Source organism: Agelaius phoeniceus, chromosome 5 (genome assembly GCF_051311805.1).
Source record: "Agelaius phoeniceus isolate bAgePho1 chromosome 5, bAgePho1.hap1, whole genome shotgun sequence".
NCBI classification, from domain to species: domain Eukaryota; kingdom Metazoa; phylum Chordata; class Aves; order Passeriformes; family Icteridae; genus Agelaius; species Agelaius phoeniceus.
This window is the reverse complement of record NC_135269.1, coordinates 6,372,837-6,390,421: the sequence shown is the minus strand read 5'-3', so window position 1 is coordinate 6,390,421 and position 17,585 is coordinate 6,372,837. Positions and strand designations below refer to the sequence as shown.

Here is a 17,585-nt window from a genome sequence, read left to right as displayed (position 1 = left end):
GGGAGGCAGCATGCAAGAGGAGCTGGCAGTGGGTGGTGGGGAGAAAACACTCTCTGTGCCAGCAGCTCAGTGACCATGAACCTGAATCACAAGCTGGCGTGGAAGCACAGGCTCTTGGCTTCACCAGCAGCCTGGTGCACAGGAGAGAACAGCTCTGGGCATCACTGTGCCTGCTCAGTAGCCTCCCCTGTGTGCTCACTAGACACCACAGCCTGCAAGGTCCAGGCCCCTGAGAGCCCTGTGGGAAGCCTGTGTCTGCTCCAGGGCTGCTGCCACCCTGCTGCTGTGCAGTTTGGAGGCTGAGCTTAGCAGCAGTGCAAGTCTCCTCCTCGCCTCTGTGCAAGCAATTAATAAAATTTGGCTGCAGCTCTGATGATTCTGCACTTCTCATCTACAGTAGGTCAGGAAGGTTTGTAGGTGAAAGATCTAATTAGACTGTTGGAGGAAAAAAAACCTAAAAAACAAACAAATGAACTTTTGGACACAAGTCTTTATCCTGGCTTAATTCTCAAGAATAGTGGGAAAACTACAAACCAGACCACCTCCTTGAGCTGAGGGCTGTTGGCAATGCCACTGCCACTCTGGAGGGCCAGGTCCCCAAGTAGGCATGGATAATATCCCCAGGTCCTGTACAGCCAGATGGGAAATCAGTTCTGAAATTTGTATCTAAAGTTTGCAGGTCGGTACAAAATATGGTTGTGCATGACCTTGTGAAAGTCCCAGCTTGTCTCCAGATCCACGGGTGTCAGAGGTGATGACGCTGGTCCTGCTCAGAGCACTGACCCTTGGAGGCAAGGAAGGATCAATAGCCCCTGGCACTCACTGTGCAGCCCCAAATCTGCCTGCTCCTAATGCTGCACAGCAGAGAACAACAATTAATCCTTAAAACAGGGAACACTGCCCACGAATCAAAAATTGAGCATTACAAGCTGTTACACTGTGTTGTTTTGAGTCTCAGTGTGCAAATGAGGAGTGGAAGATGCTTATTTAAAGGACTGTTTTTCTCTCAAGTTATTCAAGCTTAGGATCTCACAAGCAATTTTTAGCATGTACTGAGCTGCATTTAGAGTGCATTTGGAGTCTCGTACAATTCTGTTGAGATCAGAGGGACTGTATAAGGTTAGAGATCACTGTAGAGGCTGGAGGCACAGCTGGGCACATCCAGCTGCGTGCAGGGCCAGCAGGGAGCCCAGGCATCACTTTGGGTGAAGCCTGCTCCCCGCAGCGGCTGGGCCGAGCGCTGTGCTGCCGTGCCCCGGGCTCCCTGCGCCGAGCAAGCCAGCCGTGAGCCGATGCAATGCGACAGCGGTAAGTGAGACGACAATATTTCCATTCAGTTCAATTTGCCTGTGCGTAATGGAAGCAGCCCACACGGCCGGGCTCTGAGCAGCGCACATGCGGGACGCTAAAATTAGCGTTCCACCCACAGTCTGCTGCGCTCCGTCGAGGCAGAGCCGAGGCGGTGCCCGCCCGGTTGCGAAGGAGCCGCGTCCCGGTGATGCTCCCGTGCGTCAGCCCCGGCTGAGCCAGCGCCGCTCTCTCCTTGGTGCTGCCGGCTGCGGGAGCGGCAGGGCCAGGGGAAGGAGCCACCCAGGCCGCCACGAACGGCACGAAGCGGCAGGGGAGGCAGGGTGCTGGGAGCAGGGAGCAATGCCCGCATTGCATCTGTCTGCTCACAGCCGGATGCTCCCTCTGCGTGCCCGCGGCTGCCGGGGCAGAGATCGCTCTGTGTGCCATTGCCAGTGCTAAAAATAGCGCCCCGCACCTCTCCAGCACCCTCTGTCCTAGGTTCTCTGCTGACTTCATGCGTAGGATCGATTTTAGCTTCGCTACACCCCTCATCTCATTACAGGCATTGTCATCTCCACCTTTATGTGTGAGGAGACAGTCACGGGCAGCACAGAGCTGGTGTGAGACTTGAGATGACACAGCAACCACAGGGCTAACAACCAGTGCTGGACCCAGCCACGAAGAAATGTTCTGTGAGGAGAGATAGCAGCCAAAGCGTGGCCAGACAAAGATGACAAACCTGCACCATGGCTCTGGAATTGGTGGCACAGGCTCCCCAGGGCAGGCCTGGATGTTCCCATAAACCTCACTCAGCTCAGCTGCACATTTCCATTCTCCACAAAACCCAAAGAAGCTGTGGATGCCCCATGCCTGAAAGTGTACACGGCCAGGTTGGATGTGGCTTTGAGCAACCTAGTGGAAGGTGTCCCTGCCCTTGGCAGTGGGTTTGGAACTGGCTGATCTTTTAGGTCCTTTCCAACCCCGACCATCCTATGATTCTACAATTCCATGAAAACAGCATAATCAGTTAGAAATCTTCTTGTCCAAATTGCTAACTTTCTGATCTCCTGCTAGGACTCACTCCACATGATTCACAGAAAGGGCCTAGATACCCTTAAATGCCATGAAGTTAAGTGGACATTGCTTCAGGGAACAAGACCCTTCTCCTCTTTTCCAGGGTTGAAGGAGAAGAGCATCCTACACTGCCTGCAACAGCAGAAATGGGCTGGTGATACAAGAAGTTATGAGAGCCAAAGGTAAAAGGAAAATTAAAAAGACATGCAGAAGAAACATGAGAAGAGACCCTCAGAGCAACATGAATGAGCGTGGCACTTGGGGTGGGGACTCCAGGCCAGGAAGAGCTAAGAGGGAAGCAAAGAGCAACGTGGGAAGACTAGGCAGGCAAAAACTGAAATTATATATACAGCCTTAAAGGTGAGGAAAATGGGTTTGGAGTTGTGTGGGAAGTCTGTAAAATGGTTCAAGGAAGTGAGCAGCTCTTCAAAGGGGAGAAGGAAGGCTGTTTTAGTAACAGGCACAAGCAATGGGAGAGCTCAGCATGGAGTGAGAAGAAAGAGCCTCTGCTCTACTGACACCTGCCTGTACTCCCCTCCACAAAAGCATCTCCCTGACAAGGCAGAAGAAAGAGCACCATTTGAGAGGGGAGCTGAGGCACAGAAGTGTGTTTTCTGAGTTGATCCAAGATGTGCAGAAATTCTGTAGCTGAGCAGAGAGAATTTCCTTGAGAATGCCCTAGACTGAGGAGAACCCAACCTTTAACAGATGCAAACTGGTTTCTCTGGAGGTGTCCCAGAATCCCACTGGGTGCCTATTTGTGCATAGCCCTTCCTGTAAGTAAATGAGGTCCCACATGCCTGTTTTTGGGGTTTTTTGTAGCAAATTTGAACTTCACAAGCATGACAGAACTCAAACTGCTTGTTTTATTTCTTTGGACTGCTTCTTCCCAGCCTGCACTAAAGCCTTGCTACTAAAGCCCACAAATCATGGAAACTTGTCTCTGGACAACTTAATAACTCCCACCATGTGGGAGAGCTCTCAGCTGGAGGACCACCCATTTGCCCAGACCCACACCAAGCCAAAACCTGCTCAGGTACAGGGGCTGCTCATTGTGCATTTCTCTCACCTCCTCCATTTTTGCCACAGAGATAAGGGAAGCGCCAGACGTTGCCCAGACCGATAGCATAGCCCACACAGGACAGCAAGAAGTCAAATTTCCCCTTCCAGGAACCTCTGTCTGGGATCTCCTTCTTCTTCTTCTTGGTGCCCACAACCTCAGGGCTGATGGGCTCTGGCTCCTCCAGGGCTGCCTGCTTCACCTCAGAGGGAGAGCTCAGCTCCACAGAGGTGTTGTCCATCTTGCCCATGGTGACTCAGAAGTGTGTCCACTCTTGCTGAGGGGCTGGAGGAGCAGGAAAGGCAGTTTCTGCCCCAGCCACGAGAAGACAAGATGGGAAGCACTGTGCAAAGCTCCTGGTGAGAAAGGAGAGAAGGAAGGTGTCCTGTATCAATGTGGTGTGTCAGACTTGGTTGCTACCATTACAGAACAAATCCCTCAACTCTCATCTTACCTGCTTCTCATCCCAGTGCTCTGCAGGAAGAGCTTTGGGACCAGTAGGCATGCAGCAAAACCACAGGTTGTGGGTGACCCACCACACAGCACAGAAATACATCTGTCCTGTCTGAATGACAGTGGAGGAGGGCACGATGAAGGTACCAGAGCTCCCAGGTCTGGGGTCCAAAACTGACTAGAGCACAGAGCCATCAGAGAGTTTGTGTGGCCCAGCCAGCCAAACACTGCTATGGATGTGCTCCCCTTGGAAATCCCATGCATTTATCCCTCAGCACAGCAGCAACACAGCCTGTTCACAGCTGCACACCTGCAGCATCTGGCAAGGCAATCACTGCTTGCTCAGCCCCTCCCTGTACACCATGTTGCATGTGGTTCTGTAATCCCCAGGTGTACCCAGCTTGTGCTGACTGTGACTAGAGCCAGCCTGTGAACCACTGAAATCCCATTAAGTCAGGACTTCAAAGTCCTGATGATTAATTGCATGAGTCCAACAAAAAAATTTAGTTAATACCTGCATTGATTTTAGTTCTTAAGGAGTATATAACCATCACACCAAAACAATTTGGAAAGAGAGAGAGCAGGCTATGTTACTACACCTGTGTCTAACCCAATATTGCACTCATGTCTTGAAAAATAAGTGCAATTCTCTCTTCATGTCACACAAGCTATTGCAAAGTCAGAAAAAGGCATGGAAGAGAGCCAAAAGGCTGCTTAAAAGAGTGGAGTAACTTCCATGTGAAGAGAGTATAAATGAAACAGGATCCATTGTTCTGTGGAAGAGGTAGCTGGCAGGGGCCTATAAATGTATCAGTGTCACAGCATACAAGTATTCACCATTTCTGACACAAGAACTGCAAGGGATTAAACCATGACCAGCAGGTGGTAGGTTCAAAAAGAGCAAGAGGTGATATTCCAGAAAATGTGTAGCTATAGAGCAAGACTCCCCACTGCAGGACATGCTGGATGCCAAGAGTTTATATGACTTTAGAAGAGGAAATTAAGGGGATAAATAATGGGAGGAAAATCCACCAGAATCTACGACTGCAATTCTGCAGTAAACCTTGAGCTGGAAGTTGTTGGAGGTTGAGGGACTCTTCCAAGGAAATAGCACTCTCTACTTTTCCTGGTTTTATCCTCTCCCCTCAGCCAGCACAGAAGACAGGACTGGCATGGGGTTTGCTTTCACCCACTTCTCAGCCCATTTTACAGAGACAAATTTAATCCTCACCAGGGGTCCTGAGGGTGATCAGTGCTACAGTCTCCCAGAGAAGTCTGTTGACAAAAACATTAATAGATGCAAACACTGGAAAACAAACAAACAAACAAAAAGAAAACCAAAATAGGTATATCAGGAAATATCAGGAAACAAATCAATGCTGTAAAGAGATGTCATGCTCTGGCAGTTAAAGCTGACCTTGCTTGAGCTTCTTTCTAGACTTGGCAGTCTAGTCTCATAAAGAAACAGCACCCATTTGTCCCATGGGATGTTTGGGGAACTCATTAATTGGCATTCCTAAAGTGTACTGGACAGAGATGGTCTCCTAAATCCAGGATCAATGGCAGTATGACTCCTGTTTACTACAGCAGGCATCCCATGATTACAGGAGGTGGATTTTCTTCCCCCACAGAATTCATCACTGAGGTTAGAAAAAGTCTATCAGCTGTGAAGGGAATGGCTGAACCAGGAAATATCTGTAATTCCTTCTGAAAAGTCAGTGGAGAAGCCAGAAATCCCCTTGCTGTGGTACAAAGTCTGTAACCAAGCTCCCTGAGCTACGGAGCCCACACCAAGCCTCACCCTCACTCCTCCAGCCCCAGGGTGGTTGCAGTAAGCCCAGCAGTAAGAGGCAGCATGAAAATGGTTTCTGGGGAGAAGAGACCATTTCACATAGCCCATGAGGCAGATGCCAGAAGAGACCATTGCACGATACTCAGAGCAAAGTCTTTGGTTGACAGATCCCATTTCTGTCCTACACCTTGTGATAGCACTATCACACCAGCTTCTGGCTCCTCACTAAGGCAGGGAGAAAAAGCTTATGCAGAACATGTAGGAGGAAAGTAAAATCAAGAAAATTTATAAATCAAAATAGAAGAAATAGCACCAAAACCCTTGGGAAGAACTCAGAGCTGGGCTAAGTCAGGGTAATAAGCTATGCCTGGAGATATAAAAAATTTGACTCAGTAGGAGCCATTTAGACTCACTTTTTTTTTTTCTGTAGACAAAAAAAAAAGGTAATCTGCTATCTTTAAAAAGTATTTGTATATCCTGCTCTCCCTGTGCTCTATTCCCTGTTCCTGTTGCCACATTTCTGGGGTGATACTGCAGCTAGATGGTCACACCTCATATGTCCTAGATTTGGGGTAAGATGATAAAGGAACATCAGACCACACTGGAAATTTCTTCTTACCTGAAAAGTGAGGTCCTTCATCTCCAGCTCAGAAAGAGTAAGCTAGATTTTAGAGGGTTCTTCACGGTCAAGAAACAGAAAAACAGACAAGGGGATCCCACTGAGGATCCATCCCACCTACTGTCCTGTCTTTCTGCAGTGATGGATGATAGGACAAAAGGGCTTGTGCATGTCCCACAGCCCAGCTGTGCCATATCCTTCCCCAGACACATAGCCCTGACCAGCAAAACCACAGGCACCAATCTCCCCAGGCCAAGTGTTTGACTCCTGTGCTGCTCACGTGCTGAACAATTCCTACTGGGACAAAATATCAGTCCCTCTACTTAACCACACAGGTCTCGTCCAGCACAAGCACAAAGCTTTGTCCTGTGCTGACAGCAGAGAGGGAGCAGAGTCAGTTCAGCAGCTCTCTGTCATGTCAGATTATTTGTTCTGAAAAGCACACGGCGCTTTGGGCACAGCAAAATGCCTGAAGGACTCAAAATGATAATCAATAAGAGCAGAGCTACAAGATGGAGGTGGCTCTGCTTTGCAAGGACTTGAAAACAAGGTCAAAGTTTCAACATGACACTACAGCAGGTTTTTCATTCAACTTCTTCCAAATGCACCATGTTCTGAAGCCAGAGCTTTCCAAGCAATCCATGAAAGCTAATGCCATAAATTCCTGGCAGTAAAGGAGTGACTGTGTTTCACCAAGTTGTATGGAAGGCCTGGTCTTCTGCTGCTCAAGTCAATAAAAACAATTGCCTTGTCCCCAGTGGATGCAGAGCCAGGCTGATACACGTTCTGGCAAACAGACTGTCTTTTTTTTGAGGGATTTCACTTCAAATAAGAAAATAGCACTGAGAAAGTATTGCTGCCACTTGAAACTCTGCCTCCTGAAACACTGTTGCTAACAACAGTGACCTTTTTCCTTTCCCCTGCTTCAGCATCAAATATTAACAATCTCCTCAAATTTGACATATACCAAAAATTTCAAGGGCATAAAATTGCCTGAAATGAAACAGCAAAATGAGCAAAATGACCTATGGAAACATATGTAAGAAATACTTTCACACACCTCTCCACCTCTTATTTGTCAGTGATTTAACAGCCACACAAATTACTTCTGACCCATGCAGGTAGAGCCACAATTAGTTTAATTACACAGTGCAGGCTGTTGTTTAGTCAATTAGACTTTTCCTTCCATCTACAGCATTTTAATGACAGCCAAGTAGCCCCAAGGCTGGTGTGTCTTGTTCAGAGCCATGACCGGCCCATCAGGGCACAGCAAACTCTCTGCTGGTTTTCTGCTCACTGCAGCAGCAGCATATGCTGGAGCTTCCTGCATCCATGAAAGCTGGAGGGTCTGGGGAAAAGCTCCCTATGGAGCCTGGGGATTCTGGCTGAGTGCTGGCCCCATGTAGGGTCCACTCAGGGCTGGAGCATCACTGTCCTGTCCAGCTGGGTCAGGCTCATGCTTCACAGCCCTCTCTGCATGCTGCCCAAGAGGTGCCATGGCAGTCACCCAACATTTCATGGGCTTTCACCTGAAGACAGGTGATTGCTTGGTTGGAGAAGCCAGCACTCACAGAGGATTTGAGAAAAAAATAAATTACCTCTCCGGATGATGGAGCTGCTGGGTGGCCTGCAGTTCCACGCCCTTTTCCATCCTCTTGCATAAGATTTGTGTTGATGATACCTGGGTCTGACCTGCAGCTGCTGTGCAATGTGCTTCTTCCACCAGCAGCTCACATCACTCTTAATAATGTGGCAGCTGAGGCTGGCACAACACGACAACCTTATCCAGATGAGAAGAAGGGGCATGAGCCAAGTTTCATAAACCATCAGATAAATGTGACTTTCACATGAGGCAAGGACACATCTTTCAGCCCCCAGCCATGATTCCAGGAGGGCTATGGCAGTACCTCAGAGCCCTGAAAAAGTTTTTGGAGCTGCTGGGACTGGCTTCATCTTTCCATGCAATCGGTTTGCCAAGGAGCACCTTCATTTTTGTGTTATACATGCAGGAGGAATGGGGTCAACTAGAGCAACAACCTGTCTCCAGATCCCCACTTGAATTTCCTCTGGCTCCTCACCCCATAGGGGAAGGCAGGCTCAGGTCCTGCCCTGGCCACAGGCTGTGCTTCACTCACCACTTCTGCCACCACCTCAACATTGTCCCTAAGGAAAGCAGGGGTGCGTGCCTCTTCTGGAAAATGCAAATGATGCAGCCTCTGAACCATTTTAAAGCTCTCACTTAAAAACTCATCCTGGTCCCTGAGAAGCTTCCTCAGGAAGCAGAGAGATGGCAGGACTCTTTTTTTGCCCTAGCAGACTGTCCTGACCCAGTCTGCAGCACCAGGATCAAGGCCAGGCCAATCCCACTCCCTCATGGCAGTGTCTGAGCACACTGCACATTTCCAGATTTGAAGGCATCCCTGTCTCCATCCTCCTCAGTGAAAGTACAGCATTAAAAAGATTAAAGGCCTATTTCTGCTTATTTTTAATGTATTGATAAAATTTAAAAGTGTTTTTCTTTTCTTGTATAATGCAACCCGTCATGCTGGGATGCCAGTTTCATGAGGTTGGTAGGTTTTGCTGCATTATTCTTTTGCCCTGCCTGAAGCAACATGGACATTTTTAGCCCAGCTTTATTCTGCAAAGACCCATCTGTCTGATCCCAACCCCAGCTACTTTTTGAGTTCACTGGTGAGTTTCACCTGTACATGAAAAAAGAGCACAGCTCTCAAAGAAGTTCCTCAAGGAGTAGGGAATGGAGGGAGAGAAGAGCTGCAGGTTAGTGCTCCTCCAGAAGAAGGGTGGTGGGGTGACCTGCTTTGTTCCTTGGCAAGGTATAGTCCCACTCCAAGGAGGCAAATGGAAAAAACTTTCCCAGGGCCTTCAATGAGAACATCAGTGGGGCAGAAGTGCCTAGAATGGACACAGAGAGGGCAATTTCAGATGGAATTTCTCACTTGTTTTATACCTCCTGTGCCTGTTTGTGACAGCCCAGAGTGGTGTCCAGGCACTGCCACCAGGATGTGGGCAGGCATCTACACTGGCCCCTTCTCTCTTTTCTCCAGAGAGGCTGCACTGTCACAGCTCAGTCAATGCAGCCTGAGTTACTGCTCACTGGCCACTACCTCACCAAAACTCTATCTCTGAGCCAAGATTTTAGCATAAATCCTGATCTGAAGCAACATCCTGGGTGAGACTTTGGCATTCCCAGGGGTAAACTCCCTGTCTTATAAGGACTCATCAGTGCTGTGCAAAAGCCATGGCTGTGCAGTGCATGAGGGGGAAGAAATCATAACTTCATGCACATAAAGCTGGATTTGATGCAGCTCCAGAGGTGTTGCAAGTGATGCCAGTGGTTATTTGCTGTATTTGTCTTAGTATGCTTTGGGGGTGGTTTTGTGTTTCTTTTTTGTTTGGTTGGTTTGGTTTTGGGAGGTTTTGTCTGTTCGTTGTTTGGGGGTTTTTGTTTGGGTTTTATTTAGGTTTTGCTCCTTTTTTTAAATGAAGCCATTGAACTATGCAGATTGGGCAAAATCAGTGTTGCAAAGATAAGTAATGACATGCACTTGAGAAAGTCACCTGGGACTTCGTTGCCACAATTTAATAAAAAATAAAATTGAATAAGGAAAAGAATTGTGCAGGAAAGAGCAGAAACAAGCATGAGAATGATCCAAGCTCTGCTCTGAGCTGCCAGGGAGCAATCTCTTCTCACCTTGTGTGGTAGAAGAGCAAAGGACTGGCTGTCCCTGGGGCTGGGAAGCTCAGGTTGGGAAATGACCCATGCACAGGGCACAGACGAGTTCAGCCTGCTCCACACTGCTGCCCTTGGAGTAAGATGAGCAGGTGAATACCCTGCACTGCCTCAACAAATTTCTGCTGCTGCATTCAGATGCAAGCACAAGGAGGAAAGTAGATAGGAAAAGAATGAGAAAATCCCAGACCTTCCCCCTGCTCCTTCTGGGCAGGGTCACAGCAGCTGCCAAGCACCTCATCCAGAACATGGCACCTGTGAATGTGCCTGTCACGACTCTGGCACAAGTTTACAGCTCCAAAAGGACTAGAGCCTCACCATGGAGACCGTAACATTGTTTTCCTGCTGCAGCCTGGCCAAGCTGAAGAGAAAATCTGTGTTCATTCTCAGATGCCAAACTCTTTGTTCTTCTCATGAAACCAGAGAGATAATCGTGCACCAGAGCCCTCAGGCTGCCACAGGGGCTCCCTTTGATCACATGCTTTTTTTGGGGGTGGAAAATAGAGAACAGCAGAGCCAGCTGCCTCAGCAGGAACCTTGCAAGAGCACTGGTAGCCTCTTGGCTGAGGTTTCCTGGAAAACATGTTCATTACCCAGAGCACCATCCACTGCTTTCCAGGATCAACCTGCAACTAGCTGGGCATTATTTCTACCAATTCAACATTCAGATCTTCTCTCCTATCCTCACTTCTTGTGCTAAGCTCCATAGAGCTGTGGACAAGGAGCATCTCTTCCACCAGCACTTGTGACCAGGAGATAAATCAGAGGAAGGAAAGGCTGTTGTCCCTGCTGCCTTGGCTGAACACTCAAGTCACATCCCACACAGCCAGTCCATACCAGGATGCAGACCTGGCTCTCCAGCACCAGCACCAGCCTTTACCACATGAGCACCTCCACAGGGGCCAGACGCAGCTCCCACTTGCTCTATCCCCAGCAAACAGGACTCAGTGTCATGGGGTGGTCACCTGCAGTATAAGGACATCAGTTCCTTGTTCCTTGTGCCTGTTAAGTTTCTTCATAAGAAAATGCATTTCCAGCGGCATGTCTTCAACCTGATTGTTGTTCTCCACACAACAAAATCCCAAACTGTTGCAGAGCTTCTCTTGGAGGGGAGAGAACCAAAATTAAATGTGCTGGAGGTCTCTACCAGGTGCTGGCAGAATCACAGCAAGGTCACCAGCAAACTGAGGAGACTTTGGTATCCAGACTGCAGCTCCAAGAAGCACTCATGAGAGATAGGGAGCAGGAGAGGGTAGGAGGAGAGGGAGAAAGGGATGGGTGAGTTTGTCCAGGTCTCCAGTGCTGTGGAGACAGAGGAGAGATGGGGAGGGCTTCACTGAAGGAGTGAATTACCTCCTCCAGAGTCAGAGTCTCTTGCAGGTAGATAGGAAGGAAGGGCACAGACACAGACCCCAGAAACATCCCAGCTGCTATACAGGCAAGGAAGCTGAGCTCCACTGCCACAGACCATCAGAGCTTGCAGGACCTTTGTGAAGGGTCACAAAGAACCTAGAACACTGGATGTCATGTTGATCCTTGGGGCTGAAACATGTAAGGCTGGGGAGGGCTATCCCAGCCCCAGGGAGGGGCAGCTGAGCCCATGCCTCCTATGTGTGTATCACCTAAGCCATTCACAGAGTTCTACCCACTGGAGACCCTCCCCAGAGCACCTTGCCCAAGGTATCACCATAAGTGTTGATACAGTGTATTTACTGAGCAATCATTTGCACTCACTACATTTTTTCCCAGCCCACAGGCACTGTGAGAAGCTTTCCAATCTTAGGGACCCCAGTAGCATTTTCAGGTCATGCTCTGGGATGGTCACCTCCCCTCTTGCTCTGCCTGGTAGTGCCAGCTCCCTGGATGGAAGCAGGGGGTTGCTCATGCAGCGGAGCAGGGAGCAGCACCTGCAGGTCCTTCCCAGCCACCCCCACTGGGAGTGAACCATCTCTGATGGTTCATGCCCCACCTCTCTACTGCAGCAGAAACAACTTCTTCAGCCCAGGATTTTGCTCAGTGAACATGTTTTGGAGGTTGGTTGCTGCACCTGCCTGTTAACACCAAATGGGAATCCAGTTAACTCTGCATGGGAGTGACAAATGGGAAAGTTGCTGGTGTCTTTCTTGAGCAAGGGGACATCGCAATGGCAACTGACAAGAAATTTAGGCATTGTGGTGGTGCAGCTGTAGGTAAAGCTGGGCAATACCTGCTGTACCTCACACTGCTCCAATTGAGTGCCAGGCAGGGCTGTCCTCATTTGCTCAGCCCTCCATCACCTTTTGGAGAACAGGAACAATCCTGCATCCTGTCTTGTCCTCAGGGTGCTGCACCACTCAGCCCCACTTCCAACCCAGTATGGATGGAGGAGAGCCCAGCACCTGCCCCACTCTTCCCCAGGGATGCTAGTGCAGGCAGGTGGCTCTGTGCCACCACTGCTTTGACATTCCCTTCTCTGCCCCCAGTGCCCACACCCCAAGCCCAGACCCTGCCGTGCCAGTGGACTCACCTGCCTGACGGTGCCAGGTCCCTGGGGCACGCAGAGCTGCTCACAGAGCCACCAGCCCAGGGATGCACATCCAGAGCTGCTCCCACAGGCAGAGGGGAGCTGTGAGCCCCTCCTGCCACAGGGCCCTTGTCCCCCTGCCTCACCCCACACTGCTTCTCATTGCACTATTGATGAGTCCTTAATGAGCTTTGCACTCACGTCCAGTCAAATCAGCACCCTGCATGTCGGGGCTGTGGGGAGGGAGGGGGGGTCCCACAGCCACTGGAAAATCACAGCCAGGGGAGGGGGGGTCCCAGAGCCACTGGAAAATCACAGCCACTGGGAGAGAAGAGGCTCCAAGGTCATGGGCAGGAGGGAGGACAAAGCAAAAGGGCCTGATGCCAAAGAAGGGGGAGCCATCAAGCAAGTTGGTTGCAATGGGTTGGTTGAACCCATGTTGCTGCAGCAGTTCCTGCAAGGATCAAGTGCATTACTGGCTGTGGGTCAGGCTTTTGGGATGGAGGGGCCAGCTGCAGGAAAATGGATACTTCTCATTTGAAGTGGCAAGTATCAACCATCAACCAAGGAAAGGAGCTACATGTGAATAACCAGTTGCTTAGTGTTTAAATCTTGTCATTGGCTCTAAAACAGCTTGTGTGGAACCTTTCTTTTCTTTTGCTTTCTGGGGCCCAAGATAATTTCCATCCAGTGGGAGTAGGGAGAAGCTGCTCTCAAAAGCAGTATGGGGGAGCTGCTGATGCTGTGAGCATCACCTTGTTAGAGGCAGCATTGACAGAGAGGCAGGGGAAGGAGCCCAAGTGAGCTAAAACATAATTCTCTCCAGAGAGGACACCTTAGCACTTCACCAGCTCCTCTCTTTGTGTTAAAACAGAGGTAGGGATGCTTAAAATGACAAAAGTTCATTTAGTGGCTTTCAGTGCTGAGGAGACCAAGGTAATACCACAGTTTTTATTCCTTGCTATCAAAACTCTCCTTTTTTAAAGGCCCCCCCTGCCCCCTTGGATCAGGAAATAACCCATCACAGCTAAATCTGACACAGCTCATGAGCCAAAACTCCTGCCCTATAGGGATGGGAGGGAAAACCTGCTGCCTTAGAGCTTTGTTGAGGTTGCTGCTTGTGCTGCCACCTACATCTGTGCTATTATCCTGCCATCAGACTATGTTTAAAGATCACATTTCAGACTAAGTGGTCACTGGAGGAGCATGGAGTAGGCAGTAAGACCCCCATCAGGCTTTTTTGGCCCTTAAAGGAGAAAGACAGTGGTGCTAGGAAGGCTGGCAAGAGGGAAATTGGAGAAAGAAAATTATTTTTACTGGGTAAACCCAGGGGGCTTTGAGAGCTGAGTGGCTCTCCAGCACACACACTGGATGCATCCTGACAAAAAGGCACCCTCTCTGACCTGAAGCAAATGCAGTGAGTGGGAATCCCTTCTGGAAGAAAGCTATGGGTCTGACAGAGCACTCTCATCCCTCTTCTCTTCAGGGAGTCTGTGTCCCCCACTCTACTCTGGGAGCTTGAGTACCTCTTATTTAGCAGCCTATGGAGTAAAAAGAGAAGTAAACTACATCTATCTTTGGAAATCTTTCATTTAGGCTCTTAGCTGGGATAAAAAATAAGCCAGTGAACATGTGATGCCTTTGCTCCCTAGGAAACCCATTCTGTATTTCTGCTGTTGAGCACGGCTTGCACTGGCCAGACCTGCAAGCACAGGGAGCATGTAGTGCAGAACAGGGAAATCATTATTGCCCACCATGCCAGGGAACACTGCTGGAATTGCTGCCAGCTCAGTCCCACAGGGACAAGATCAAATCCCTTCCTGGTGAACAAAGGTTCCCATTGTCTTGGAGAGCTTTTTTTGTAGTGAAAGGACCTCTAAGGTCCTTTCCAGCCCAAACCACTCTATGAAGCAACTCTTGGTGAAAGCAGAGCTGGCAGAGGTATGTTGCCCTGTCTCCTGGGAAGTGTGCAGGCACAGCCCTGGCTGTGCTGGACCATGCAGGAGGCTCAGCTCTCCCTCATCTGCCCGGCTTCCTTTGCAGTTACCACAGAGCTCAGAGGAGGGGGGGCTTTTTGAATGCAATGCCATGTTACTGGGAGATTGAGATTTGCTTCAGCCAAACCAACCAAATTAAAGCAGGTACCTGCAGCTAAATTCAGAGTTTCACTCTTTTGTCAGAAAGAGTGAAGCTTCAGCTGTCAAGATATCATAGCTCACCCTTTCCTGAGTGTGGCATTAGTCCATCCATCACTGTTCTCTCTGAGTCTTCAATCTCTCCTCAAGACCAACTGCTGATGTGACACCTCCTAAAATAAAAAGATAGAGAGAGACAGTAGCAATTTGCTTGCAGGGCAGGTGGAGATCTCAGCCTGAGGGAACCAGCCTGTTATATGTGTTTTCACAGCTCTCCACAGAGTCCTGGCTGAGGAACACCTGAGAACTGCAGTGGGTCACTGGGAACACCATTTTCCACCACAGGCAGATTCCCTTCACAGGAAGCACAGCAAACCACCTCCCCACCTCATGCACTTCTAGTCTGGAAAAAAAACAGGCCAGAAAGTGACCTTTTCCATTGAAGGGCCAAAAACTGAATTTGAAAGCCACAAGTGTTTTCTGTATCATATTTGTTGTGCGAGTTATAGGCAGAAGCAGGCTGTAAGTATAAAAGGTGCTGGAGAGAAATAATGTCTCTCAGCACCAGTCTGAGCAACCCCTGCTTTTCCAGAAAAAAAGGGAAGTTGGACCAAGAAAAGAAGACAGTACATGGATATTTCATACTTGGCAAGAACTAGGCATAGACTGGTAAGCCCAAATGAATTTGGGAACATGCCTTAGAAGAGAAGCAGAATTCATTTGAAAGGATGGGATTTGGAGCTGCTCTCTTGGTTGTTTTCCATAAATGTTCATGAGACTAAATTTTGATTCACCAGTGTGTTCCCAGAAAATGAGAGCTTGGCAGATACTCAGACAAATACTCACTGGCTTCAGTATTTGCATTCAAAGCACTTGGGCTGCCACCTCCAAAGCTTTTGGTGGCTTGGGAAATATCCAGCAAAAGAGCCCAACCCCACCATATAATCTGTGTGAGTAAACACAAGTGCAAAGAGTGTTTTCTAAATAACAGCTATTGGATGTGATGACAGTGGTGAAAGCAGCCAAATAATCAGGCTAGACATCTCTTGGTTTAAAATTCATTTGCAAAAATCATTAACACAATCATTGCAAAATAAGCAGAAGTATAATCACGCAGGGATAATTTGCAGAGGAATAGGGCTGCACTCACTGAAAAGAGCTGTTATGAGATATGAGCCTGCCTGGCTCTGGTGACTAAGCCCACAAAGTCCACCACCTCCAAAGGGAAACAAAGCTGGCCAGCAGAGCAGAGCTGGCAGGCACTGCTGTTTTGAGCCCAGTCATGGCATGGCCTCCTCCTCAGCAACCTCAGCAATGCTGCCAACCTGCAGGGGGGGCCAGGCCGGCTGGCCTCCTTCCTCCCTGAGCAGGCTCAGAGCTCAGGTCTGACTCCTAACACCCAAGGGAATAGACAGGGAAAAGGTGTGAGACCAGGGTAGGGAAGGCAGGACAATTCCTGTGCTCAACCCTCCCAGCTTCCACTCCCAGATACTTGATGTGACTCTCAACCCAGCGGCCTGTTGAAGACTCCCCTTGTGGTGTCCAGAGTTTCTTTGTCACCAGAGGCTGGACTGTTAATACCTGGTAACAGAATCACCTGCCATGCTCACTGACCCCTTCTCCCCAGGAAAACTGCCAGAATCTCTGCTACTCCTCATCTTGGGCAATCCTGGTCAAGCTGGGATGAGCTAGTCCTGTGGCACAGGGAAAGGTCCTGCCCCACATATGTATAGCTCTCCAGCCACGTTTCCAGGGCACTCAGCTTCTTTGAAATATTATTCATCTGGAAACCTGTGCAATACTTTTCACAGAGAGTACTTTTATTTACAATTACCTTCAGCCACTGGTATTAAATCTGCATTTATGCCACTTGTCCCTGCAGCTGCTAGGAGCCCCTAGGAACAATTTCATCTGTAGATGACTTGCTTCAAAGTCTGGGCATTTTTAAATCTCTCCTGCTGTCAACAGCACAAACAAAACAGAACACGGTGAAGGAATAAAAATGTAAAAGAAATATGGCAAGAACAAAACTGAAAATAAATACAAGAAAAGAAAAGGAATTTCCATCACTGGAGGAGATTAAAAGTGACCTGTCAATGAAAAATAGATTGGGTTAGAGCGCTTTAGTTCAGTGTGTGCCTACTCATTTTCTTTCCCCTGGAATACTCTGGATACAGGGAGAACTAGTGAGATAAAGTCACTGGATATTCTGGCAGTAAGATTTTGTCAGGTGTGAAACAGCCAAGTTCTGTTAAGCTCAGTGTTTTTTGTGTTGTTTGTCCTGTGCACCTTGCCATAACTCATGTGGTTGAGAAACACCTGGGAGAAAAACTTCCTCTGCTAAAGATTTATCAGCACTGAGCTTTCAGTCAGCAAGTAAGACCTGAAGGACCAAGGGTTCCCAAGCACAAAATGAAGATGATCAATCTGACAAGTCCTGAGATGTCTTATGGGAGGAGAGGGATATTAGGTAGAAGAGAAAGAAAAGGCCACTAAAATAAAATCCATCAATTTAAAGATGTCTCTATGGCATTTTCTAAATTCTTTCTTTTGATGAAGAGCCTTCACTCCCAGTTTGTGTGGGTAAAGCATTTCTAGGTGCTTAACCATTTTTTCCATTTGATTGAAACAAATAAGAATGTACAGTGTGATTCTGAGAGAAGCACACTGCTACACACATTATCATGTCTGTGGCTTTTGTCAATAGCTAAAGCACAGTGGAAACTCAGCCCTCTGCGCCATCACGTCCACTTCCCCAGGCACAGCACAGCTGGTGCTGGTGCTTGAGGATGGCCCATTCCTATGGGCAGCCCAGCACACTCTTCTGGTGGGGCTGACACCTGCAGCATCTCATTGTGACACAGATTCAGTTTCCTGGTGGGCAAAGCCACATCTGAGTTGCCCTTCC

The 17,585-nt window shown here is 48.7% G+C and overlaps 1 protein-coding gene across 1 annotated transcript in view; it reads right to left on the bottom strand.

The window, feature by feature from the left end:
• LOC129119190 (sodium- and chloride-dependent GABA transporter 1-like) overlaps positions 1-14,837 on the bottom strand; it is a 34,624-nt gene extending 19,787 nt beyond the window's left edge. Inside the window, exons 1-3 of the mRNA XM_054631047.2 lie at positions 14,762-14,837; positions 5,109-5,183; positions 3,434-3,780 (exon numbers count right to left, since the gene is read on the bottom strand). Coding sequence (XP_054487022.1) covers positions 3,434-3,674 — 241 coding nt within the window. The 5' untranslated portion in view covers positions 3,675-3,780; positions 5,109-5,183; positions 14,762-14,837. The remainder of the gene's footprint in view (positions 1-3,433; positions 3,781-5,108; positions 5,184-14,761) is intronic.
• Between the last annotated feature and the right edge of the window lie 2,748 nt (positions 14,838-17,585).